Genomic DNA, 26,422 nt, shown 5'->3' with positions numbered 1-26,422 from the left:
AGCAAGGCGGGGGTGCCGCCGGCACGGACCACCGTGATCGCCGTGTTCGTGGGCTGGGACAGAATGGGCCAGCGAGGGGGACACGCTCCAGCACCTGAGAAGTCCCGCAAAGGGCGCCTGGAAGAAGGATTTTGCAGTTCCTCACACTGTCTTGCTTCCTCTTGAATACATAAATTTTAAAAGGAAGGGAAGTTATTAAGTGGTTTTGGCTGTTGGAGCTTGGGGTTTGTTTGTTTTTGTGTTTTGTTTTTTTGTTTGTTTTTAAATTGATGAGTGCCATGACTTGCAGTGTATCATTGCCCCTGGATTTTTTCCACTGTGTAACATTATGCAGCTTCCGTGTGCTCTCTTCTAAATACAGTGTCATTATTTCACATAAGAGACATCTTGACAGACGAAGTTGCCGATAGCCCTTCAGTTTGTCTTTTTGGAACAACAGTGAAGGGAAGGGAGGTTTCAGAGTCACCATACTTGTTCGTGGAAGTGGTGGCCATCTGTCTGGTTTACTTCAGTGTTAAGAAGCAAAACTAATTCCAGTGATGGCTGTTGGTGTTTTCCAGGACATGTTTTCCCTTTCTTTGTGAAGATAGAAATGAATGAGATTACCTTGTACAAATGTTAAATGCAAGTATTTTAGTACGAGTAGTAGAAGCAGAGTAAATGCTGTTACTCGGGGAACATAGTGCTCCGTCATTTCTCTCTGGGGTAATCATTGGTTAAGATTGTTTCCAAGTGCCCTTTACCTCTCCACTTTAACTTTCTTTTGCTAAGAGAGGAGAAAGGATGTTACAATTAACTGCATTCAGTAATATTTGTAGTGCAGCATTGGGTGGCTCCCACCAGTTCCAAAAGTAGAATGCAAACTTGCATGAGTTCTGTATGATTTTCAGTTTATTAAAACAGTGGAAACATGGACCATAAACATTAGATGAAAGTATGTAGATTGTTGGTAGGTAAGAAATTTCAGCTTGTGATACTTTCTACTTTCAAATAAATGTTCTGGAATTTATTTGTTTTATATAAATTTTTAAAGTTAAGAGGTCTGGTATAGCAGAGTATTCTTTATAATGACAGCAAAAACTTTATGCATGGATTTTTTTTTTTAATGTTTGCTGTTAGTTAGCCTTCAGTGCTCTGTCCTCAGCTCCTTTGTTACCCAGCACATTGTGTGACACTGTGGGAAACAGGTACATGAAAATGGCCCCCATGTCTTGAATGTCTCCCACTGGCAAACCAGTAATTAATCAAGTATCTTCATGTACAGTTTCCAGACTGATTGGTTTATTTTGAAACTATTTGACATCAAAGAAAACTGTATGAGCCAGCAAGAATATACAGCTGGTTAATGAGGCAGTGGCACAGGCAAAAAGAGTTTCTGATGGGGAACCTCAGTCAAACCTAATGTAATTGTCACTGGTTCTGATGTGGACAGGAAAAAAAAACAAGCAAAAAGGAAACCCACCCATTGTTTCTGCAAAGCCTCTCCTCCCACCACAGTTTGTGCTGGGTGGCCTTGACAAGGCAGTGGGTGGTGCAGGAGGTTGGGTGCATGGCAGTATTTTTGGGTTGTTCTCTTTGCAGCTTTAGTAGCTGTATCACAGAAAAAATGTGTTATGGTATGTGTACTCACACACTTGAGATTTCAGTAAAGGAGAGGCAGTAACACCAGTGAAGTGGCTTCATAGAACGATGAACGGTTTGGTTGGAAGAGACCGTAAAGATCATCTTGTTCCAACCCCCCTGCCATGTAGTGGAACCTTCCAGTACATCAGGTTGCTCAAAATCCCATCCAACTTAGCTGTAAACACTTCCAGGGATAGGGCATCTACAACTTCTGTTTCAACCCTTTTTTTCCCCAATAATTTTAATTTTAATTTTGCCTTCCTTCGTGACCACCTAGTATTTGTCTTATGTAAGATGATGCATTTTTGAAGCAGTCATGCAATGACTTTATTTGTGTACTTTATTTGGTGCCTTTTTCAGCACAGGAGCAGCATCTGTGATCATATACCTGATGTCTTTGTTGCTTTGATAGTTATTCTATTGTTGTTAGATGTGTGTTCTTGGGCTTGCCTGGCATGTACACTTTTTATCACTGACATGGCTGACAGTACAGAGTGTTTGGTTAAAGACATCTTCTCTCTAACCAGGAAAAAGGGCATTCCTAGAGCACTGTTTTGTGCCACAGACTTAGCCGGATGTAAATACACTCTGCTCTGGGTGCCTGGTTGCAGAGAAGGGTTACTGTTACTCTGACTGAACATCTTGGTTCCAGCTTGTTCACACGAGGACTCCATATCTTTTATCTCCAGGTGTAAGGCCACCTGATTTGGTTGCACTTGGGTCATTACATTGCACGTTAGCCCATTTATAAAGCACAGGGGTCAGGTTGGTGGAGTAGGACAGGGCCGAACACCCAGTGCCTGCACTGTACATGTTGGGGTAGGAGGGTGCATCAGACTGGTGCTGAAATCTTGTTAACTGAATGCACACGAAGTATCTTAATGCACTGCAATTTATATGCTTATTTATCTCCTTCCCTTTCTCTTTCACCTCAGGAGTATTTTTACCACTTTATAGTTGCAACCACCTTTAAAAATGGCTATAGGGGGGATGATCTAAATGTCACTAAACTACCTTTTTTTTTAATAGTACCTGTGGCAAGAGACCACTAGCAATAAGAAAGCAAGGAAATTTAACCCTAGTGATTTAAATGTCACTTCTGTTTGTTTCTGCCGGCGTGTAGGAAACATCTGTTGCTGTTGCTTACAGCTGGATGACATGGCAGAGGGCAGCAGTCACCTGCCTGTGTGTCTCTAAAGTCCCAGTGTGGCTCAGCTGTGCAGAACAGCCCCGGTTTCATTCTGCTGTTTCGGTCTGTGCGTGTGGTCTGTGAGGAGCTGCCCAGAGCGGGATGAGGCAGCACGGGGACAGATGGCCCATGAGCTCGTGTTTGCTGTGAATAGAGGTGCTCTTGACCCCTGTGCTTGGAGGGATGGGGATGGTTTGTGACACCCACCTCGCCATCTGTCATACCTTGGGGGAGTCACGAGCCAGTAATGTGACAGGAATCCAGGGGCTATGGGAATCAACCTGATTTTCTGATTTTGTGACATCAAGCCAAACGGGTAACGATGATACTTACAGTTTGTGCAGAGCTGGATAAATTTTTAACCCAAAGCTAAAATAAGGACTGTGGGTGGAAAGGGAAAGGAACTGTGGGAAGAGAAGATAATTATAGCCACTTTCTGTACCTAAAAAGACTGTTAATGTACCTCCTTAGGAGTGTAGGATGAAGAAACAGCAGGAATATCTATGGTATGTCTGTATTTACTGAAGAGGACTTCGGAAAGAAAAATAGCACAATTCTGTGGTACTTTTGTAACTCACCTTTTACATATTGATATGGTTACTTTTAAAAATTGTGATCTTTTTTAGCAAGAGGGATGAGTAGCCAGTGAGGTTTTCTGTATTTATTTCCTATGTTTGTTCAATAAGCTTTTTTTTTCTATATTGGAAATACTGGAATCTGGAAAGAAAAGCTAGGTATGGCTTGCATAAATCTCGTCATAAAAGAAAGACTCTAATATTACAGAACTGCAACTTGGAATTGTGTAGTATTTGAGGCTGGAAGGCACCTCTGAACATCTGATCCAGCTACCCCACTGTCTTAACCCAGACAGTGTCAGCTGGAGCAGTTTGCTCAGGGCTGTGTCTGGTGAGGTTTGAGGGATGGAGGCTCCACACTTCACTGAGCAGCCTGTTTCAGGGGGTCCTTGTTCAAGGTTTAAGTAGAATTTCTTGTATTTCACTGCGTGCCTCTGGTCCTGTTACTGACACCTCTGAGAAGTTTCTGGCTCTTGTCTTTGCTCCCTCCCATCAGCAACTTACACACATTGATAAGATCCCAGCGAGCCTTCTTGGGAAGCAGCCGAGGTCTTTAGGCTGTGTGTGCTCAGTGTAATGTCAGGTCTGATCACATCAGTACCACTCGTAGTAACTTACCTACAAGCTGGGAGAGTACATGTTAAGGCAGCACTTCTGAGTTTAAAGAATGCATATGAGATTTCTGGTGAGTTATTCATAGTGCCTTCATATGAAAATAATTAGTGAACCATATCCTTAATTTGCAAATGTTGCAGTGTGGCATGTTGTTTGACAGCATTTAGAGGCTACAAGATGAGCAGGTTGTCCCACCCATGCTCCTTTTGTTCTTCTCAAAAGCTACTTCTGATTCTACTAAATCACTGAAGAATTTGAAGTTCCTTATGTCAAATCTTTCATCTGTATCTCTTCCTGCATTTGAACGCCCTGTAATTCACAGGCCTGCACTCAGTATTTGGGAAGCGATCAGTGCTGTTCCTGAGATTTGCTTCTGGTGTTTGTTATTTTGGTTTCTTTCTTGATTTAGAGCTATCAAAGTTTTGTAGCAGTGATGCCTTTTAGTAACAGAAGTGCTGTAGAGCTGTTTGATAGACCAGGTAGTTAGATTTTGGGATAGCTGAGTGTAAACACAACCATGTTTTGGAATCATGAAAACTTGATTCCATGTGGCATTGTGTAAACTTCAGCAATTATCTCAAGTAAAATAAAATGATCTTCTAAAGAAGAGTCTGTTTTCCCTGTAGCATCCTTGTTTACCAGACTGGCAGTGTAAGTGGTTAATATTTAGAGATGGCAGTGAAGGATTCTGCATAGTAAAATTAAGACACTTCAGGACATTATCACCAAAGGGTTAAAAAAAGGAATTTCACCAGTTAGCTGGGGTAACTGTATTCCAAAGGTTTGAGTCCTGTTTAATTGTTAATCCTTCTGTTTTTAATGTTCAAATGCATTTCTCACTACTCTGATAGATGGTTAGATGTTTTTATCACCTGTCTTTTCTCTTGTTTTAGCCTCAAGGAATAGGCTCACCTAGTGTCTACCATGCCGTTATTGTAATCTTCTTGGAGTTTTTTGCTTGGGGACTCCTGACAGCTCCCACTCTGGTGGTAAGTGATTCTCTGGAGCTTTTTCTCGCTGTACAGGACATGGGGCAATTACTGCAAAGGCACTTGGCATCTTCTGAATTAAGTGAAAATTACATATCATTGACCTGCTCTGTTGTGGAAGTAAAAAGTTCTGTATTTTTAGATGGTATCAAAAATTTCAAATTCTTTCATTAAAGCAGAGTAATGGTGTAGCATAGCTGTTTACGTGCAAGTCTGCTAACACTCAAGCTTACATGTAAGTATTTTCTGATTGAAATCAATAAGACAGCAATGCAATTATCTTTCCTTTCAAATTGCCACAAGAAGTTGGCACATTACAAATATAAAGACAAAAATACTTCAAATTTGGTAGCATTATGCTAGCATGTGTATGTGTGTAGGTAGGGAGATCTTTGCTGACCTGGCTGTGTTTTAAACAGAAGCTTCAGAGCACAGACCCTGTTACACCAGTCAGAGCTTCCCTGTGATTAGTGAGACAGTCATACCAACGTGTTTGTACCAAATTGTTTTGTCATGTAGTTGGTTGCTTTTAATTTGGATTTAATCTGTGTGTGACACATGCTGACAAATTAAAAGGAATGAAGGCTTAAAAATCTTCAGGCAGGCTCCACCTAAAATGCAGTCTTGGTGCAGCTCTGAAAGCTGATGTTAACCATGAACAGTGTCCTGGGTATAGATGGCACATTGGTTACTGAAGGGAGTCCCTCTCACTGACACCAGTCACACTGAGAGACCTGCATTTCCGGGCTCTCCTCACCGAGCTGGGAGGCACTTCAGAATGTGAGGTGATGTCTCCTCCCTCTCTCCCCAGTTCCCAACAGATGGCACAGTAACATGTGGAAAGTCTGGTCTGAGATGATTTTCTAAGTTCTCTGTGGTCTATTTAGATTTCAGACATTGAAGTCCCAAATTACCTTCCATGCAAATTAGAGATGAAATACATTATTTGTGGTTTGTCTTTTTCTTCCTCTGTATTCTGTGAAAATAAAAAAGTACTGTGCATCATAAAGTTGGATGTATCATGAGCAATATTTGTAGCTACTATTGTGTAAATGACAAGTGTTCATATTTCTTCTCCAGGTTTTGCATGAAACCTTCCCAAAACATACATTTCTAATGAATGGTCTAATTCAAGGAGTAAAGGTAAGCTGACAGAAGTTAATCACAAGTACAGTTTAAAGTGAATGGTGGGAGGAATATAGAAATGAATGCCAATTGGGTGAAACATTCAAGAGGTTTTTCAATATGGCTTTTGCAGTATAACTAAAACAGGGGAGTAAATTACTTGTAAAAAGGCAAATATGTGCGTCACTTCACTTCTAGTAAGGTATTGCTTGGTCTGTATCTACTGTTTGGGTTCAGCAAATAAAAAAGGTAGTGGACTAATCCCAGATGATGCATATGGTGGTAAAAGTTGATAATTTCTTACTTGGAGCTTGTTGCTCCAGTAGGGTATTTTCAATTACTTAGGTTTATGTGAATTCTAAATAGGTAAGATTATAAAACACAGTTATTAAAACTGCTAGTATGACTGGACGATCTGTGTTTTGAATTTTGTGTAGTTCTGGGGTAACAGATCTCAAATTTTATGTAACCAGACATGGGATAGAAGATCAGGGATGCTTGGTCACACTGCCTTTGATGCATTGCACTGTACTCATTGACTTGAATCAAAATAGAGCCGAGGCTGCTCTCAGATGTGGTGTGGTCAGCTATCACTATTCTAACCACTCAGTTCTAACTTAAAATGTTTTGTTCATTTAGGGCTTATTGTCGTTTCTCAGTGCCCCACTCATAGGTGCCCTCTCTGATGTGTGGGGACGAAAGTCCTTCCTGCTGCTAACAGTGTTTTTCACCTGTGCACCAATACCACTAATGAAGATCAGCCCATGGTTAGTAAATTCTTTCACAGTAGGTTGGCTCTTTCTTGTTAAGGTTGCATCTAATGCATATGTTTGTAGCATTGTCGATAAATGTTATTTATGGTTCATGGGAGGTTGAGGCTTTTGTATTACTTCCATGCAAAGTTGGGGGAACAGTCAAACTGAAGCAGCTGCCATGAGGCCAAACACCTTGGTAAGAATTTTAGCAGCTGCTGGCTTTGATCTGTGTGCTGTAAGCCCTAGTCCTGCTCCAGCACATGTGCAAACACTGGGAGAACGCTCTCCAGTAAACTGGGCAGGTCTGTAGTGTGGTCACAGTACTCAAATAATAACCGGCTGTGTGGAAATTAGAACCTGACCTAATGTGGGTGTGAAGTAACCATTTGTGACATAAAATGTTGCTGCAGTTTTACACTTTTATTTCTCAAATTCTAAAATCCTCCACCTTTCATGCTGTGTGCAAGTTAGTAACCTCCTAACTGGCTGGAACCTCCCCCAGGCGGGCATGAACTGAGGATGTGGCAGCAGCAGCACAGCCTGCACTGACGTGGGGCAGCACCAGCTGTTCAGGGAGCTCTGTCAGCCTTTCCCACTTTCTCCCTGGTCACACAGGTTGTTCATCCCTCTTTGGAAGAAGCTTGTTTCTAAGTGTAGATTAAGGTTTCAAATGCCAAGTGCTAGTGTCTGTAGCATAAAGATATGGCTAATGTTGAGGCCTTTCCATGACCAGATTCTCAAAATACTGAAGTTCCTAATTCATTTTGTGTCATAGATCAGTTGAATTTGTTAGTTGAACACCTCATTTCCCAGTAGTACTTAATCACAGCAACACTTTGTAGGTGTTATAAAAGCACTCTGTTTGTACTCGGTACACTGAGGAGTTACACAACTCTATCGAGAGACACATTCACATTAGCTTTATCCAAGATTATCTCAATAAATTGTCAGGATAAGTTGGACAGGGTGATTTACTGTTGAACTGCACTTGGATTGAATAGACTTTCTGTTTCTATTTAGCTTTTCTAATTTTTTTATCATGTTTTAGGTGGTATTTCGCTGTTATCTCCGTGTCTGGAGTTTTTGCAGTGACATTTTCTGTAGTTTTTGCATATGTAGCAGACATAACCCAAGAACATGAGAGAAGCATGGCCTATGGTTTGGTAGGTATTATTTTGGCTCTTTTCCTGTGTTATGCAGTACTAAACCCTTCAGTCTGTAGCACTTTTCAAAGCTGCCTGTTTGTTTCTTCTGTGGCAAGTTGATTTTATTTTGGAGTCAGGTTTTTCCATTTAATTGTTCCTGTCATCCAGTCTTGTATATTTGGAACATTTTGCTTCTAAATTAAAATACAGCTCATTTCTTCCCAGAGATATCGGCAGACTCCAGAGTTAATTAAACCCAGTTATGTCAGTAGATGCAAGAGTGCTGTGAGCCTCACATTGCTGTCCAGTTATCAGAAAAGGGTTTTCTTGAAAAACTGTGATTTTCTGAAACACAGAGCTGCTACCACATAGGCACAATAAAAAGGCTACTTTTAATCGCTGCCTGATTAAAATGATCAGGCTTCTGAAGATGAGGAGGTGTGGGTAATAACACTGCTGACTTGTGTCACTGAAAGTCTTACCAGCTGTGCTTTGTTCCAGGTTTCAGCAACTTTTGCAGCAAGTTTAGTCACCAGCCCTGCTATCGGTGCCTACCTTGGTCGAGTGTACGGAGACAGCCTGGTTGTGGTCCTGGCTACAGCAATAGCCTTGTTGGACATTTGTTTCATCCTTGTTGCTGTACCAGAATCACTGCCAGAGAAGATGAGGCCAGCATCCTGGGGAGCACCCATTTCGTGGGAGCAGGCTGACCCTTTTGCAGTAAGCTACTTAAATAGGGAATATTTTGTTATTTGTAGATGTTGAGCTTCAGAGACAGGGAAGAGGCTGAATTTACTGTGTTTCAAACCTAAAAACAAAGCCTTTCTTTTTTAAATTTGACCTTGTTTCACTGTTAATACTTTTGCCAGCAATCTTGCTAAACGTGCAGGGAATGCTCTGGTGGTACCAAATAACAGCTTCATTGTCGGGCTTTTCAGATCCCAGCTAGGGACGATTTCTGAAAAAGGAGATGGAATGTTTTGTAATGTTTTATACTTTTTCCTTCTTCGCAGTCACTGAAGAAAGTTGGCCAGGACTCCATTGTGCTGCTAATCTGCATAACAGTCTTTCTTTCCTACCTCCCAGAGGCAGGTCAATATTCCAGCTTCTTCCTATACCTCAGACAGGTAATGTAACATTTCAGTATGGATTTGAACAAAAGTAAATACACAGGATTTAGGAAAGTTTTCAGAATTGCTGAGTTAGTATGGAAGGTGTAGATAACTAGTATAATTTAAAAGTTTCCAGCAGCTGATTTAAGTCCTCTTGCTGTTCTGTTTTTCTCTCTTTATAGAAAGACATGAACTATAAAACAATTTCTTGTATTTTGTAGTTATTTGCATTATTCTTGGACTACAAGGTTCAGTGTGTTAAAACTGGTTTTATTTTTTGAGAGAACTGTTTAATTGTTTTCAATTTATGCTCCTTTATTTTTGTCTACTTGCTCTATTTAATAAAAAAATTCCAAACCCCATGACTTAGATTTTCTAAGTTAAGGAGGAGCTGAGTAATACTGGTCTTCTACTGTTGTGTGTTTCCTCACTGTGTTTGTGACATCCTGATACATGGTTTATGGTTAATAATCAAATTGCCTTTTTTTAATATAGATAATGGGATTTTCATCTGAAAGTGTTGCAGCGTTTATAGCAGTCCTTGGGATTCTTTCCATTATTGCACAGGTCAGTTATTGCTCTGTGTGTCATTGATCTGCTAAGTTCAAAAGAATGAAGGACTGTGAAGAACTTTGAAAACACTGTGGTTCCATAACTGTCACTCACCTTTTCTATTGCTGTTTTTTAACAAATCTCTAACTATCGATTAACACTCTATAACAGATGAAAAAGTACTTGACAACCAGGGTTTGGCTCATTAATATCTGATATGTATTGTGTTGGGAAAACTAAATCTTTTGTGCATCAAAGAAGGGGTGATGGCTTGGTTATATTACTTGCTAAATAATTGCTATTTTTTGGGTAGAGGCAACTACTGCTTCTGGAGAATTTTACTTTAAAACATTTATTTGCGTATATTTGTCATTGAGAAATGTTTTCAGGGGTTTTGTTGCGTTTTTAATTAATTAACTCGTCAACTCATCTGTGTTTAACATTTAGAATAAAATGTTATTTTTCTGATTTTATTTTTTTCACTTTTTCCCCTGTTAGACAATAGTTTTGAGCTTACTTATGCGGTCCATTGGAAATAAAAATACCATCCTACTGGGCCTAGGATTTCAGATACTGCAGCTTGCGTGGTACGGCTTTGGATCAGAACCATGGTAAGTACATTGCATCTCAGTCTCTGAATGGTGCAGTATTTGTCTGCATTTTACCCGTTATCCAAGGGAGACAGCCACGTGTGTGTGAGGTATATCCAGCATTTATGTGCTCCCAGCACAGAGCTCCAGCCCCGCCAGGCAGTGATCCCAGTGTGTGTTTTGCAGGATGATGTGGGCAGCCGGTGCCGTGGCAGCCATGTCCAGCATTACTTTCCCAGCTGTCAGTGCCCTCGTTTCACGGACTGCTGATGCCGACCAGCAGGGTAGGTTTTGTCCTGGATCTTGGAATTCTAGTCACAGAATACTGTGCGGACAGACACGTTGGGGTCTCGTCATGCTGCTCGTCAGGCAGCCTCAGCTGGCAGACCAGCCCAGACTCCTGAGCACAAGGCACCACGTGTTAAATCCACGTGGCTTGGAGGGTGCAGAGTGTGTGTATCACGTACTTGTGGCACAGAGGGAAAACCTTCATCGGGTCCCAGCAGTAGCAAAATATTCAGCAGACTTAATGCACTGTTCCTTTTCCTCACTGTTGCATGCAGTGCTTTCTCTCCCCTGTGACAGCAGGGATATTGCCTATCTCCTGGCCTCTGAATGAGCTCAGCATGGCAAGTACTGCTGTGTGCTAGAGGCAGATGGAAAAACCACTTGAGTGTACCATAATGACAAGCTTTTTGCACCCCTTGTTTATTGCTACACATAGTGCAACAGCATTTAGAGCTTTCCTGCTTGCATCAGTTTGAAGGTGAAGTGAATAAAGTCTTACTGATTCATCAGAAATTGTTAATTATATATGTATAAATACAGGTAAATGAGAACAGGGTATTCTGCTTTTCCCAGGTGTTGTTCAAGGGATGATAACAGGCATTCGAGGACTGTGTAATGGTTTGGGACCAGCACTTTATGGTTTTATATTCTATATATTTCACGTTGAATTGAATGAACTGCCCATGCCTGAATCACCATCAGGAGGTAGTGTGGTTGCACAATACCATTTACAACAGGTATGTTTCTTTTTTTACTTACTGCTTCCAAAAAAAAGGAAGGGATCATGTGCCCATCAGTTCTTGAGTTTGATGCTGTGTGACGTTTAGTTACACTAACTGTAAGAGAAGGGTGTAGAAAGACGTTCTCGAGTCCATCTTGGGCAGGGTTGTTGGTCTGTTAGTTTAACAGATGTATTGGTTTAGTTTAATTTTCCAGTAGATACAGCTGATAGTCATAGACAGCTGTGACCCTTGTGAGCAGAATACCTAGAGGGAAGGATGGACTGATACCAACAGTGTACCACTGGTGCATGTTTTGGTTTTGTTGTCCTTTAACCAAGCTCTCTATTTTTTTTTTTAGTTTCTAATAGATACTAATTTGTTTAGGAAACTCAGCAGGAAGAACTTGCCCTAGCAAAGGACGTTGGCAGGCATTAATAAGAATCATGTGCTCCCATGTCCTAAATCTTAGGATGTAACATTGTTTCCACATTTTTTGTAAAAGACTCCACTGTACTGACTAGTGTATCCAGAAACAACTCTTCCCACTCCAGAAATTGGGATAATTAGCAATTGTAGTCTGTTAATGTGCGTTTAAGGGCTCATTAACATGTTGTGGTGTTAATGTTGTTTTCAGAATTCCATCATTCCTGGACCCCCATTCTTATTTGGAGCGTGCTCTGTGCTGTTGGCACTACTTGTTGCCTTGTTTATTCCTGAACACACAAACCTAAACCTCCGATCCAGCAACTGGAAGAAACACTGTGGCAGCCATGGCCATCCCCACAGCCCACAAGCTCCTGGTGAAGCTAAAGAACCATTACTGCAAGATACAAATGTATGACAAAAATCCAGGAAGACCTTTTGGACTCTTTTCATCAGCAGTTTGGGATACACATTCCAATTCCATCAAAATGTAATTTCTTAAGGTAATCTTAAGAAGTATCTTTCTGCATGAAATCTGTAGGAATTAAAACAGGAGCTTTCTCCAAAGATGTTGCCATTGAACTAAAAACTTACTTGCTTTTATAAACAAACTGTTACATACTCGTCTCTTGCCATGAAATACTGTTACTGCTAAACTTAACTTTACATTCTAGTTCAGAGACAAAAAGTAGAGTCCAGGCATGAGCATGTGTCCTTCTGTTTCCTTACGGTGGTGAGCTTTAATTCTAGTCACGCTACGTCTCAATGAGACTTACTGGCATCTGTGTGGACCCATTCGTTTTAAAATCTTGGGTCAGTTGATTCAAAGCCTTAATGTAAATGTACTCAAGTAGGAAGAAGGTAAATTGGTATCATTTCTTTTTAAAGTCACATGGCAGGTTTTTTTAAGTTTGTACTAATACAAAAATCACATGAGCACGCTTGCTGAACAGTAAAAGTTATTTTTTATGTAAGTGCATTTACTCTTTCTATTTTTGAATAAACGGTAGTGTCAAACACTTGTTTAAATAGTAAGTGGGTGTTTTGAGCCTACAAATTTTAATATTGGCTCTAAAACTCTACTTTCCTACGCACCGTTTATTATACCACTATATTTCTGATGTTTGCGTAATCATAAGGACCTCAAAACTTGAAAACACAGACTGAACTATAAGCTGATAGCCTTGAATCTGTCCGTGTGCTATATAGTGGCCTTTGAGGACTGTCACAATAACCCTTTTGCATTACAGAGCTAAAGTTTTAGTCCTAAATTTTCAGGACCCTTAGTACAGAAGAGAGCTTTATATACAATTACTGATGTGAATTTCTCTAAAAGTGTATATTTTTGTGTCCAGTTGTATTATTTAAGTGTTCCTTTGTATAAATTTGTGTATAAAGTATTGTATAGGTTTAAAATGTTTTCATCTTGTGGTTATTGCTTAATGCTTTTTTACCTTTGAACATTCACCATGGTTGACCAAGAGCAGGAAAAAAATATGTAAATATACTGTTAATAAAGTTGAATATTTTAATGAATTTTTAAATAATTGTTAACGTCTCTTAAAACCTTAATTGAAGTGCTGTAGTGCATGTGTGTTACACTTCAGGAGATGAGCAAAGTCAGCTGGAGTTCAGGTGCAGCAGGTTTTATGTGTCACATAAAGCAGCCTTGGAATTATCCCTGCTGTCCAGCAGCACGGGCTGGCTGCAGCTGGCTCCTTGGTTCCTGGGGGATCGAAGGCAACAGGATGGCCATAGATCCAGGCTCCAAGAAACAGGTCAGGTAGTTACACACAGCCACCCTTTCCTGTGCTGCAGGGATCAGTCGGCCCTGGCCCACTATGCTTTTATTTTGTATTTGCTGTGAAGAGGCCTGGGAGATTGGAAAGCTGCCACCCTTTGATTGATAGCAGCTCATCTGTAGGTGGAGACAAACAGCAAATTCAGTCACACCAACTGACCCTTAGAAATGGGGCTGTAAGCACAGGGTGGCTGCTGGGGGGGAATTTGTACAGGGGGCAGGGAAAGGAAAGTGCAGAACAAGGGAGAAATAAATAGTGCTGCTCTGGCACCTGCCTCATCTGGGAATTTCGGTACAATGGAGATGTTGGTTTAGTACTCTTAAAACATTACTAATGGGAGCTTTTGATAAAAAACATTTAATATTTCCATTGAAACTTACACATGACAAAACTAGTGAATATACATTAACGTGGTGCTGATTTATAAACAAATGTACACATTTCACACAGCAAAACAAACCACTTAAATGTACAATCCTCAGGCTGCACTTTAACAACTAAGATAAAAAGTATGGAATATCTGTAACAGAAGTATGGAAATAATCATTTTAAGTGTACTGTGCCTGTTAGGATGACATGCCTACTGGTTCTGTAGGGGGACACCAAATAAAAGATGGCACAAAAGGGGTTGTTACATGATTCAGGCATTTGAACCCAGACAGCAGAGCAAGCTGAATAGACTTAGAGTATCTTAAATTTCTGTATAGTCTCACAGCTGTAAAGTACGATTTGTAAAAATAAAGTATCTTTTAGATGTTGTGATACTTGTCAATAGTTACCTATTCAGATACTTCACTTTATAATGTTTTATGCACAGTGGTCTGTGGAATGTAATTCTGAGAGATTACCTAAAAAGTTGGGGAACCAAGAGTGAGACATTTTAAGTTTAATTTTATACCATCAGTAAAATAATTTAGCATCTTTAATATTAGATTTGTATGCAATTCAAATAAGCTGGTTCAAAAGTTAAGCAAGTGTTTAAGACTAAAATGTAAGGGAGGATTAGTGAGGCACTTGTACTAAGTTATGAGCTTGGCCATTACTAAAACTGGCAGCACAGCCCTGTTCTCCAGTGCTTTCCATTTGCCTCATCCTTTCTCTGAAAGGAGTCAAAAAATAGAAACTCACAGATATATGTTCTCACTCAGGGAATGAACATTTCACCTGTTATAAAAAAGAGCACTTTGGTGGGGTTTTAGGACCATTACAGGGTCAACAATATACTAAGAGAAAATTCTGCACAACCCCAGTAACTTACTGTCAGTGTTGGTCCCACTAAGGCTGCTTAAAGCTTTATCTTCTCAGGCTCACATACCCTGAAACATCACCACAGTCAGTCAAGACACCTTTCTCAAAGAAAACTGTCTTATAAAATTATGTCAGTTCACAGCAATACTCTACTAACACACTATTACAGGACATTCAAAACTTCCCCCAAATGGTTAAGAGATGACTCTCATTGTCAGAACCCTGTCTGTTATCCAGGAAAATAAGCCGAGGCCGGTGTTCCTGCAGCTTTGGGCAACGGCTGGGCTTTGGCTGGCAGGTATGGTCTCAGGTACTCTGTGGAACAGCACAAACACTTCATAGAACCACGTCTGTCACTGCCCCTCAAGTACATTTCAAATAAGGTCTTGTTCTACTATTTCATACATACCCGAGTTAAGCGTGTTCTGACTAAGCCCTCGTAATGGAATGCTGTCATCTTTTCTCTTGAGATACTTGGATTCCAGCCCCAAATGATCACCACTAGAAATAAAAAGGCTAATTAAAATTTAAAGCAAATGCAGTTTGCTATCAGTGCATTACAACAAGTGTGGCTACAGACTCAAACACTTAAAGTGAAACTACTGTGTTTCTAACAACTTTATTTACCATTTAAACTATTGCTGAGTAGGTTAAGAACAGCCTATATATATTACATATATAATATATATATTATAGTAATAAAAACTATATATTTTATATAGCTACATTAATACATAATAAATATATATAACAATATATATATAAACAAATATATAAACAATAATATTATTGTTTATATAACAATAATAAATATAAAGATAATAATAAAAAATACTAAAAATGCAGTAGATGACACTTACTTCTCCTTATTTGCTGGATGACTGGTTGCAGTCAGTGTCTGAGCATCTGAACATCGATTCAATTTAGAAAGCTGTGTGTTAAACTGAACCTGCAGAGACCAAGAGAGCTGCAGGTTAAAGAGCTCCTCTCCAGATCTGACAGCCCCCACCAGTGAGTACATTGAGAGAGCAAACTGTCCAGGGATTAGTGATCCTACACCTCACACAGCACTGCCGTGCAGCACAGCCTGGGAGAATAAGCACCCTAAGGACAAGCATTAGCCATGGGTGATAATGCCCAAGACAGGGAGCTTGAGAGTATATACAGCAAATACTTCATGTATTTGGAGAAACAGTCACAACATTATGCTTTGGTACTTTATGCTGTCACATTCTTATCACACAAAAAAGTCAAAGTGCCTGCCTTTGGTACTGGACATGGTGAACTGGTGTTTTTGCTGTGTGTTGGGTCCAGGAAGTTCTGGAAGGCATACAGAGGAGAAATGGGATGACTGATTGCTGAGCTGGGAAAGGATGGTCTGTCAGGCTGTAAGAGAAATAGAATACATTCATAAAGGAGAAACACAATCCTTAAAGTAATTGTTTATAGAGATTCAAAATTCCAAAATTAACCAACCACCACAATTACAAAGCCAACACTTGTGAGTCTTCCTGATGGGAAGAAAACATCACTTCTCCAAGATTCACATGCTTAAGCAAAACTTGCAACTTTTAAAAAGATGAGTTGAGCACTCTTAGCCAGTAAAAAACTACACAGCCCATAACTGATTGTGTTGGGTGTACCCAGCTATAAATCAAGAGACCTCTCTGTGTGAACGTGCCCTTCCATTACTGAACAAGCAGCTCATCAATTACTAGGTACAGATCTCTGCTGTCACAACACAGAGGAAGAACCACTAAGTTGTGGTATTTAACAATGACTGCAGGTAATGTTTCTTACCCCTTATTTTCTTGTTTTTAAGTATCACTAGTAAAAGTATTCAAACAGTACACTTGTTTTTCAATCTATACAAAGATAATTAGTAATCTAACCTCACAACATAAAAATGCCTCTTTTTTCCCCTTCACCTTGCACTTCATCTTTTCCAAGCCAATTCTGCATTGGCTTGTGTATTTTATGTATGAGCTTAGAAAAATCTCACCTATGAGGCCCAAGACATCAAGTAGCACCCAACAGGATATTATGTTGTTAAAAAAAAAAAAAAAAAAAAAGAAACAAAACAAAACCACAAACCATACCCACCCAAAACTTTAAGGCCCAAAGATGATGAAAGCACTTTTTTTTTTAAACTCTTTTACGGCCACACATTTCAGAAGTAATGACCACATCCCAACCCTGTTATTTATAGCTCTGTCTTACCATGCCATGAGGTGAACAGGCAGCCCTACCACCGCCGTGTGTGCTGGCAGAAGTGTCCAGCCTCTTCGCCATCTGAACTTCACTCAGCTGTCTGTTCAGCCAGCTGATCACTGCAGGAGGAAAAAAAGCTCAAATTCATTTCCTACCTCTTACAAGCTGTTTGAAATGGCAAGTAGCCCTTCCTCAAAAAAAGTGGCAGCTCGATGGGCTATTTTTCCTCCTTAAGCTGAGGCATCACTAGGAGTCCCAGAGCCATGAAAAGCCCATTTGTTGAAGTTTCCTCTACCCCTCCAAGCCTGAGCACTGCACCCCACAGCCCCAAGCACCAGCTCCAAGGGAAGCCTTCTCTACTTGCAGCTCTAGGCTGTTACACACCCACAACAGCCAGAAGTTGTTTTCCAAACATGACAGCAACTGCAGCTCTTCACAAAAACCCCAATACAGCTGCTTCCATTAATTTGCAGTAGCATTTCTGTCATTTTTACAGGAGAAATGAAACTGTATAAACCTACCATTTTCATTGGTTTTCAGTAGCTGCTTACTTTCTTCTAGTTTTTGCATTGTACTTTCTAGCTGTTCTTGTAGCTTGCAAACCTGTAATAGTCCCATAATAATTATAACACCATCAGGAGCTACTACTAACTACAAACAACAACAAAAATAAGCATCTATGAAGTTGTTCTAAAATAAGTTTGAACTCAGTATTTTACAAAAGCAATATGGCAATTCTTTTAAAGTAAGCCTTTATTTTTCTATTATTAAATAATGCAAAGACTCTAAACAGGGGAACACACGTAATGGAAGAAAAAGGTTCACTCTGTTCCTGTTCTTGCTTCCTTCACCAACCCTACATGAATGTGTCTTTTAAGGATGATGATTTATCCATTATATTGCTTTGTATTCTTAATACAATTTAGTTTTCTTCCATATGAATGGATCTTACAAATCAGTTTAACATTAAAAAACCTGAAAGTTGATTACACATTTAAGTATATTACACATATGGAAATCAACATAGTTGTTTACATATAAGTATATTCTATTCCACAGAAAGACTTAAGACCTTACATAAGTTAAAACACACAGAAACCAACACAGTACATACAATAGGACTTGTAAGACAGAGGGTTAATTTATCACAATACCTCCTGCTCCTTCGCTCGAAGAGATTGTCCCATCTCCTGCAATTCCCTCTGCTCTTTTTGAAGTCTCTCTTCTTTTTCTCCCAATAGTTTTTCCTGTTGAATTGTTACTGTGTTTTTCAATTTTAATTTACTCATTAGAGTTTTCAAATCTCCTTGTAACTTCTTGATAATTTCATTAGCCTATTAAAAAAACCCAAGACATTATCAAAATAAACACCTAAAAATAAGGAAGATGTTTCACAAGGAACTGTCATGGTTGAACAAACCTTAAGGAGTTCAGCTGACAGCGACTTAATTGTTGTCTCTAGTTTTTCAATATGCCTCTGTTTTTCCTCTGTACTCTCTTCCAGTATCACCTTAAAAAGAATATTACAAAATATAATAACACTGTGATAGACATCACTTATGATTTCAAGTAGAACCTCTATAATTGAGAGCTGTCCTTACAAGAAACCAGTCCATGCTTTTCAGTCAAATTTCACAGGATCTCAATTCTTTTTTTCTTACAAAAAATACCACTAACTGTACTCCAGTACCACAATATTAAAACTGAATCCAGTATACTTTTGATGCCATAATTTAGAACCTTAACTACATCTAAAAGCTGACTTGCTGTATTCAAAAAAAACCAGTCAGTTGCTACCCTATGGAAGCCACAATTAAGAAGGTTCTAGAGAGTTTAGAGAAAATTATTTTGAAGTTTGAAGAACCTTTTGCTCTTGTGTTGCATCTAATACTTCTTTTGTTCTAGTAACCAGCTGATCCTTGTCTTTGATCTCCTGTTCCAGAACAGCCACCCGTGTCTGCAGCTGATTAATGAGTTTCTCTTTTTCATGGCATTCAGCATCCAGAGTCGTGTTCTCCCGACGCAGTGACAGCACCTCCTGCTTTGCTCTCTGACACTCCTAGAATGTTGGGAAGGAATTTAATGTTATTCTTTAGAAAAACCTTAATAGTAATTATTAGTATTTTAAATTAACAGTAATTTAAACAGATATATCTAAATAATAAGCATAATACGGAATGAAGAGGAGATGAACAAACTCAATATGCTGTATCTTCTATTACATGCCCAGGCAGGCAGTGTTAATGCTCTGACACCAGTAAGTTTGGTTTTAGAAATTAAGAAGCCTTACATCTTCTATTCCTGAAAGTTTTGCTTTCAGTTCTCTGACTGTAGAGTCTCCTTTGTATCTTCTCTCTGTTAGGTCTTTATTGATGACCTCGAGTTCTGAGAGTCTGCTCTGCAACTGCTGAATACTTTTCTGATGCAAAGTTTCCAATTCCTTTTTCTGTTGTTCATGTTGTTGTTGGTATTGAGTTTGTGCCTGTGGGAAGCAAAGAAATTAAGCAGTTATTCAATGATTCTGACTATTCACGTGTAAGAATATTGTTAATTCTTTTCCACCATCATACCTGAAGAGCTCTTTCCTTTTCATTTGTCAGCTCCTGTGAGTGTTTGTTGGTTAGAGCTGTAGTGTATGATGTCCATTCATTTTTCAGTTTGTCTAGTTCTCGGCTCTTCTCTGACAAGCTCTGTTTAAGTTTGACAAAGTGTACAGACTTTTAAAAATTTTAGCATTTCAGTCAATACTGAATGATTCTTTACTGTTACTTACTAAAAGGAATTATTAAGAAAAGTCTAAATTTCAGCATCAGATACCAAAATATCTGTGTGTTCTGTAACTAGGAAAAGTAAGGCACTGAGAAGCTGAAGAGCACCTTTGACACTGTGAATAAAGTAATTTAATTTCCAATTGTATTTTCTTCCAACCACTACTTCAGAGTGAAAAACCAGCCTGCTGATGTTCCCTACCCTTGTAACCCAGACCACTCTAGTAGGGAGAAAAAAAAACTCTTCAGCAGCAGCTTTTCCTCTTTTTGATCTGTAATTCTGCATTTCAATTCAGCAAACACATTGCAGTAACTCAAACTGAAATTGTAAACAAATATTCCTCTCCAAAAAAGCTCCATAATAAGAGTTTTAATGGAATTGTTGTTTCATGACAGTCAAAAAAGTCACCTTGCTAATTGTAGAACCTGACCCAAATCATCCTCTTGTAACCCAAAGGTGAAGTGATTACTGTGCTGACTACAAAAAGCAAAAAGGAGTCAAGTAACTTGAAGTCCAAGACTTCCACTTTTTTTACCATGGTTTCACAATTTTTCCAAATAAAAGGATTTCCAACCATTCATTGATTATGTAAAGTACATTTATAATTTATCTTCAGACTACCACGTATTTAGTATTAAATTTCTGTGTGTATACACAGACCTCTGTACAAAATAAAGTAAAACTCTGATTTAGTACTGCAAGAACTAAATTTAATCCTTCAGTTGCAGGCTTTAGTCATTCTTTAGAAAAGCTACAGTAGACTGTTTTCTTCTTTTCACTCACTCCCAAGTCAATTATCTTGGCTAGGTAGTGGTTAATCACCCAGCCTACAAAAACGTACATTTTCCACAGATCAAAAAAGTGCAACCTACAAAAGCTAAAAATTGACATTACCTGTTGAGTGTAGCTCAGTTGCCTGGTAAGATCCTCTTCAGTTCTTCTAAGCTTTTCTTCCAACATCAATTTGTCCTCCTATGTACAAATTGACATCACATCAAATCCTCAGCTCCCAGAATACAAACAGTATTTAGCTTCCATTTAATCAGCACTGGTTGCCTAAGAAACCGTATACCCACTGTATTTGTGGAAAAAAAATCCCCTTATTAAATGTCATATGGAATAAGATATAATTAATAAATTTAAAAGAATGGCATTAGCCCACAATGTAAAAATCCTGAATTAAATTCTTACCAAACTTTTATAATAGTATCTTATCATGAAGACTTGTTTACAAAGGTGTGACGTGAACAAGAAATCAACTGAAATACTTTAAATGTATGTTATGAAAATGGCTTATCAGGTGGTTACAAACATGACAGCACAGTAGGAGAAATACAAATCCCAGGCTGTGAAACTGGAACAGACAACAGCCAAACTGTGAGACCTTTAATTTCTCCTGAAATCAAACCTAGCACACCACTAACTGCATCAACATTCCAATTTTAATTTGCTATTTACAGCTACTAGCCCCTTGCAGTCCATAAGCCTCACAATTACATGGAGAGCTTTCCTACACCCAACTGCAGAGCCAAGAGCACAAGGTTACAGTAAGTTACTCCTGCAGCTGCTCTGTCCATCACCACAGGCTGTGCCACAGGAGACACTGAGGCATCCAGAGGCATCCAACAGCTGCACAGCACATGCACTGCGGGTGGAAAATACCTCACTTTCAGTGCAAGTGACAGGGCTTGGCTGAATACACAGGTCATATTTTCCTTGCCACAGTGACAGTAACAGTTTAGGTTTCATAACATGCACCCAAGTGGCTGCATGCAATGACACATATGGGCTAAAAGGAAAAATAAACCAATGTGGTACATACTTCTGAAGCATTCAGACTGAAAAAAAATGCTTAAGTACACACAGCATCAAGGCCTAGTTGCAGTTATGACAAACCTTCATTTTACCTTAAGGCATTTCAAACAGTTGGCTAAAAATTTCTTTATTTCTGCATCAGTTCCTGGTAGGAATTTTAGGGAAAGATGGGTAAGATGTTTAAAAGGGTTGGTCTCCACTACATTTAAAGAGACAGCTGTGTGATCTAGAGCAGGTGCTGAAGAAACTAATTGCAGCAAAAACCTAGGGAAAAACCAAAATAATCAAATGTTAAGCACATCTTTTTCTGAAACTACCTTTAGATCCTACAAGCTATTTCCAAATAAAATGTAATTGTTTATGTACATTAAAAGGCTGTCCAGTTTTTGTTTGAGAAAGAATTATACAATTCAATCCCTATGTCACAGTTAATATTTAAAAAAAAATCAACTAAAATGCTTGCACCCTATAATAAGGAATGTACAAAACTAACCAGTTTGTTTATCTGTAAAATTTTCAGCAGCTCATCTTGGACTTGGGAGTGCAAAACCAAGTAGGGCCTTTGTAACCAAATTCAAGAGGAAAACAGACCCCTAACTTTTAGGTATCCTACAAACTAGTAAAATCCACAGCCCACAAGACATGCTCAGGAAATAGCCCGAGTACTTGGAGTGGAGCTGAGTATAGGGCTTTCCACACTACCCACACAAATAGAAATAACAGATCAAAAGGCCACTAAAAGGAAGACTACATCTCAGGTCTCCCCCCTCACGTTTTAATACCTGAATACTGAAAGGAAGGAAAATAAATCCTTGTCAGAATGCCTTATAACCTTGCCTTCTGCTGTGAAACAGGATGATTTACACCTCACTCCACCGATTTCAGATCAGCTCTCTAGCATTAAATTATTGAAAGATAAAAAACCAAAACAGAACAAACCCCAAAACAACAGTGCTGCATTCTTGCCCATCTGCCAGCTTGTGAAGCTTGCCAGCTTCAACTCAGATGCAGAGACTGTTACTAGACACCAATTCCACCGCTCAGTCCTCCCGAGAGTTGGGTTTTGTCTGTTACAGCCACTGACTCAAATTTGGGTGTGTCAGGGGCACGTTAAATTATCCTTGTTCTACTGATTCTTCTCTGTCTGAGGGACTGACAAGTATTATAAGAACTCAACACGTACATACAGAGTAACATGGCACATGCTCATAACCTACCTTGGGGTGTCTTTGTTCTGTTCCTGAATGCATTGCTGAAGCAGATCTATAAATTTTTGTGGGAAAGCAGAGAAGTCTACCAAGAGACCTTGTTGGGATTTCAAACTATACAAAGAGATTAGGAAAAAAAATATTAACAATATATAGAAGTGAAATTTATTTCCTATAAAATGTTTTGTTCACACTAGTAGAAAGAACAAATTCCGATCATGTCATTAAAGTTTACTAGCATGTTGTTTTCAAACATAAGAAATGTAACCACATTGTGGATAATAATCCCAGGAGGATATTTTTGATTTCAAGAGTTCTTGCAAATGGGCCGCACTGTTTTTTCACAGAAGTTATTGTAGCACAACAAAATGTGCTCCTTTAAGCAGGCATCTTCCTCACAGCACAGAGGCTGTTGGACAGGGCACGTGCAAGAGGCAAAGGACAGTGAGGGGAGACTCCCCCATCACCAAGACTATCTGCTACTTGTCTATTTGACTGCTCCCCTTCACCACAGACACAGTAAAGTCTGAGACAGAAACCTCCATCACCAAATGCACGAAGCTGTACCTCCGTATAACAAAACACTTCTGCACTTCTGCTTTGCAAACACTATTTTACTTTTGCCTTTTGGTCTGCACACTGACCACACCTCTCTTTTTAAAAACACACACCAAAACACTCCCTCCCCAAAAAAACAAAACAAACAAACAAAAAAAAAATCAACCAAGCAACCAAAAAAAACCCCAAAGCAAAAACAAAACCACACAAACAAATCCAAAGAAAGCAGAAAACTGAAATTTTCATGCTTGATGCCCAAATTTGACGATCAATGATCAAATTCTGAGCAACTAAATGAGACCTGACAGTACAACTGGTATGCAAGGTCTGTGAATCTATGTCCATGCAGACTTATTTCCTGAAGTAGTCAAAAAAAGTAGTTATAAACACAAGATGCAATCAAGCAATATGAACTGTAGCACTGCATCTACGCAGGGAACTTTACATCAGGATCCCACATCCACCTGTATAACCCTGAGCCACTCACTCTCCTGCACTTGGCAGTTTCACCAACTGCTCGAAGAGAGCAATGCTGCCAAAATACTGACCAAACTTCACAAGGGAGAAATGTAAAAACCTAAATTCTAACACAGACCATTCCAAGCTAAAAATATTCCCTCATTCTTTTTTGCCATTTAGAAACATTTTGCAGAGAAAATATTATAATTTCACTTACCTTTGAAAATCTTCCTCAGATATGACAAGGTTATAAAGGAAAAAAGGATCAGTGTCATCAGTCAATCGAACGGCTAAGTCCTGAAAAGATGGACATTTAAATATGATTTAAAATACTATTAACCACCCAGGAGTGTTTAAAAATTTTAAACCAATATTGCAAACAGTATTAAATGTTTTAAACAGTATTAACTGTTTAACCAAAAATACAATAGAATTGTGGCAACTAATTCAGAATGTGTAAAACATTAAACACAACTTCAAATATTACAGTGGGAAAACAAGGAAAATTCTTTTTCACAAAAATAAACCAAGTAAAAACCTTCAACTTTGAGCAGCAAAGGTTTCAAAATTCCATGTGTATTCATCCTTTTCCAGAAAGAAACCTATTTGCTATATTTTTCCCCATCATGAAATAAAGTGTATCATTTGCAGTCCACCGTAACAGATCACAAACACATCACTCCCATAACTGGAAATTTTTCAGAGCATACTGCTCCTAAAAGTTTAAGAAACCACTGTCTGAAGAGTTTACATGCTGGAGTGTGAAGCGAATATAGAATGGATACAGCTGAAGTCCAGTAAGCTCATAAGGAAAACTGCAGCACTATGCTGCTTAGCCTTTAAAGGGACGCTCATTTGTTCGCTGGAGGACTACACAGTATTTTGGAAAAACTGCCTTCTCTGAAAGCACTAAGTCTTGCACTACAAGGAAGGGGTTATGCAAAACACCTGGTACATCAGGCCCAGGCACCTGTTCCCTATAACAAGGATCACACCTGGGTGAATAATATAATATTCCCTAGCAGAGGTAAAAAAGTAGAAACCTGACAGCTCTTCCAACGTAACTGAAGTGTGACCACAGCACAGGTACAGATACAGAACTGAAACACATTTCAGTAATTCAGGTGCCAGTAACACCAACAAAACTCTCAGTTGGAGATGCACAAACTCAGGGATTGACGCATGCAGACAGTTTACACTGACACTAACACCACCCTGAGCACATGGGGCAGACTGATGTGTGGGATAAAAGCACCTGCTTAGTCTGATGTCCCATTAGCTGATGAAGCATTTGTCTTTTCAGACTGACAGCTCACTGATGTACCCAACTGCACTTCCAGGCTCCTCCTGACACAGCCTGCAGCATGGAACACAGTTCCATGAACTGCTTCTTCGCACTGTGAAGAATTACTGTTATCACTGCCACCATCAGGAGAATCTTTCCAAAAAATGCTGTATTCCTTTACAAACAAATCTTTACTCAATAACACTATAACTAACTCATGATCAATCTTAACATCAAGCTGAGTGCACATACAGTTTAAGTGACAATTTAGACATATACTGCAGATGTTGTAATCTCATTGCTACTTTCCTTAAGATAGAAGAGGAGTTATTTTTTTTACTGCCAATTTAGCACCTTAGACTAAGTACCTTTAGTGTCAGGTACTGTTCTGAAGCTCTAACCCATGTTCCCCTGAGGGTCTCCAAACACTTTTAACATACAGGTTTACTAAGACCCATGTATAACCAAACTAAAAGAGAGGGCTAAAAAGGCTAGGAGGAAAAAAAAACAACCACATCATCTCAAACCAACTAAATTACTCAATAAATTATACAAAAAATAAAATAAGGTCAAATGACAAATGCTAAAATCCTATTTCCTTTGCCTATTTATCCTTTTATAAAATGGAATTCACGTAATATCCAATGAATGACACAGATATGACTCATCTACCAACCTTTTTATGAACAGGATTAGAAACTGCCAGCAGCTCAATATTCACTCGAACATTTAATCTCCTGAATACAAAAAAATAACAAATCAAGAAAACATTCTCAAAACAACATGTTCACAGCTGCATTACAGGAATCAATGACATTTAAAAAACAAAAATTTCAGCAGAAACATTAAGAAAGTTGCCACTGATGACTACTACTAAGATGTAACAGTTTCAGTTATCATTGCAGCTCCTCAGTCACTGCTGGTTTTTTTGCTGCTTGCTTGTTACCCAACAAACTTTAAATAGCAATGCAGAAGTTCGGAAACTTTGTCCAGAAATCATAACCTTTAGAAAAGCCTGTTGGAATTCATTAACGATTGCTGAAACTTCTGACAATCATACAGTGCTACCTTGTCTTCATTTACTTCTTGTCGAGTAAGAAGTTACTTGCGTTACAACACATGCCTTCTTACAGAGGCAAACTAGGCACACACTGTCTAATCCAGACAGGACCTACAGCGCTATATTCACTGTATTTTGAGCAGACGGTCACATCATGAACGTCTGGGCTTCCCCAGACACCCGGCCATGCGCTCCCTCGCCCAGGGGGCTCAAACGCAGGGTCTGGGGGAGGTGCGGGCTCTGCCCCGCTCTCCCGGGCCGCGGGGCGGTGCCGAGGGGCCGCGTCCAAGGGAGGCCGCGCTCC

General features: G+C 39.3%; 3 protein-coding genes across 3 annotated transcripts in view; 2 read left to right on the top strand and 1 right to left on the bottom strand.

Moving 5' to 3' along the window:
* Positions 1–13,247, top strand: part of MFSD14A (major facilitator superfamily domain containing 14A) — a 15,198-nt gene extending 1,951 nt beyond the window's left edge. Inside the window, exons 3-13 of the mRNA XM_008922247.3 lie at positions 4,896–4,991; positions 6,072–6,134; positions 6,756–6,883; positions 7,920–8,034; positions 8,518–8,736; positions 9,030–9,143; positions 9,624–9,695; positions 10,179–10,291; positions 10,457–10,554; positions 11,132–11,295; positions 11,915–13,247. Coding sequence (XP_008920495.3) covers positions 4,896–4,991; positions 6,072–6,134; positions 6,756–6,883; positions 7,920–8,034; positions 8,518–8,736; positions 9,030–9,143; positions 9,624–9,695; positions 10,179–10,291; positions 10,457–10,554; positions 11,132–11,295; positions 11,915–12,121 — 1,389 coding nt within the window. The 3' untranslated portion in view covers positions 12,122–13,247. The remainder of the gene's footprint in view (positions 1–4,895; positions 4,992–6,071; positions 6,135–6,755; positions 6,884–7,919; positions 8,035–8,517; positions 8,737–9,029; positions 9,144–9,623; positions 9,696–10,178; positions 10,292–10,456; positions 10,555–11,131; positions 11,296–11,914) is intronic.
* Positions 13,248–13,846: 599 nt separating this feature from the next.
* Positions 13,847–26,175, bottom strand: SASS6 (SAS-6 centriolar assembly protein). The gene is made up of 17 exons (XM_008922246.3): positions 26,127–26,175; positions 25,735–25,795; positions 23,991–24,070; positions 22,766–22,870; positions 21,641–21,812; positions 20,628–20,705; positions 19,535–19,654; positions 19,255–19,446; positions 18,829–19,023; positions 18,385–18,474; positions 18,119–18,298; positions 17,486–17,567; positions 16,974–17,083; positions 16,017–16,139; positions 15,614–15,702; positions 15,163–15,254; positions 13,847–15,068 (listed from the first exon to the last, which is right to left on the bottom strand). The coding sequence occupies exons 1-17, from the start codon at positions 26,135–26,137 to the stop codon at positions 14,983–14,985; spliced, it is 1,866 nt and encodes a 621-aa protein (XP_008920494.2). The 5' UTR covers positions 26,138–26,175; the 3' UTR covers positions 13,847–14,982.
* A 129-nt stretch (positions 26,176–26,304) lies between these two features.
* Positions 26,305–26,422, top strand: part of TRMT13 (tRNA methyltransferase 13 homolog) — a 7,251-nt gene continuing 7,133 nt past the window's right edge. The window contains exon 1 of the mRNA XM_029963227.1: positions 26,305–26,349. Within this exon, the coding sequence (XP_029819087.1) occupies positions 26,305–26,349 (45 nt within the window). The remainder of the gene's footprint in view (positions 26,350–26,422) is intronic.

The sequence above is a fragment of the Manacus vitellinus genome, unplaced genomic scaffold (assembly GCF_001715985.3).
Source record: "Manacus vitellinus isolate BGI_N305 unplaced genomic scaffold, ASM171598v3 scaffold_56_pilon, whole genome shotgun sequence".
In the NCBI taxonomy this organism is placed as follows: Eukaryota; Metazoa; Chordata; class Aves; order Passeriformes; family Pipridae; genus Manacus; species Manacus vitellinus.
The sequence above is the reverse complement of the archived record's forward strand: the minus strand, read 5'-3'. Positions and strand labels throughout refer to the sequence as shown.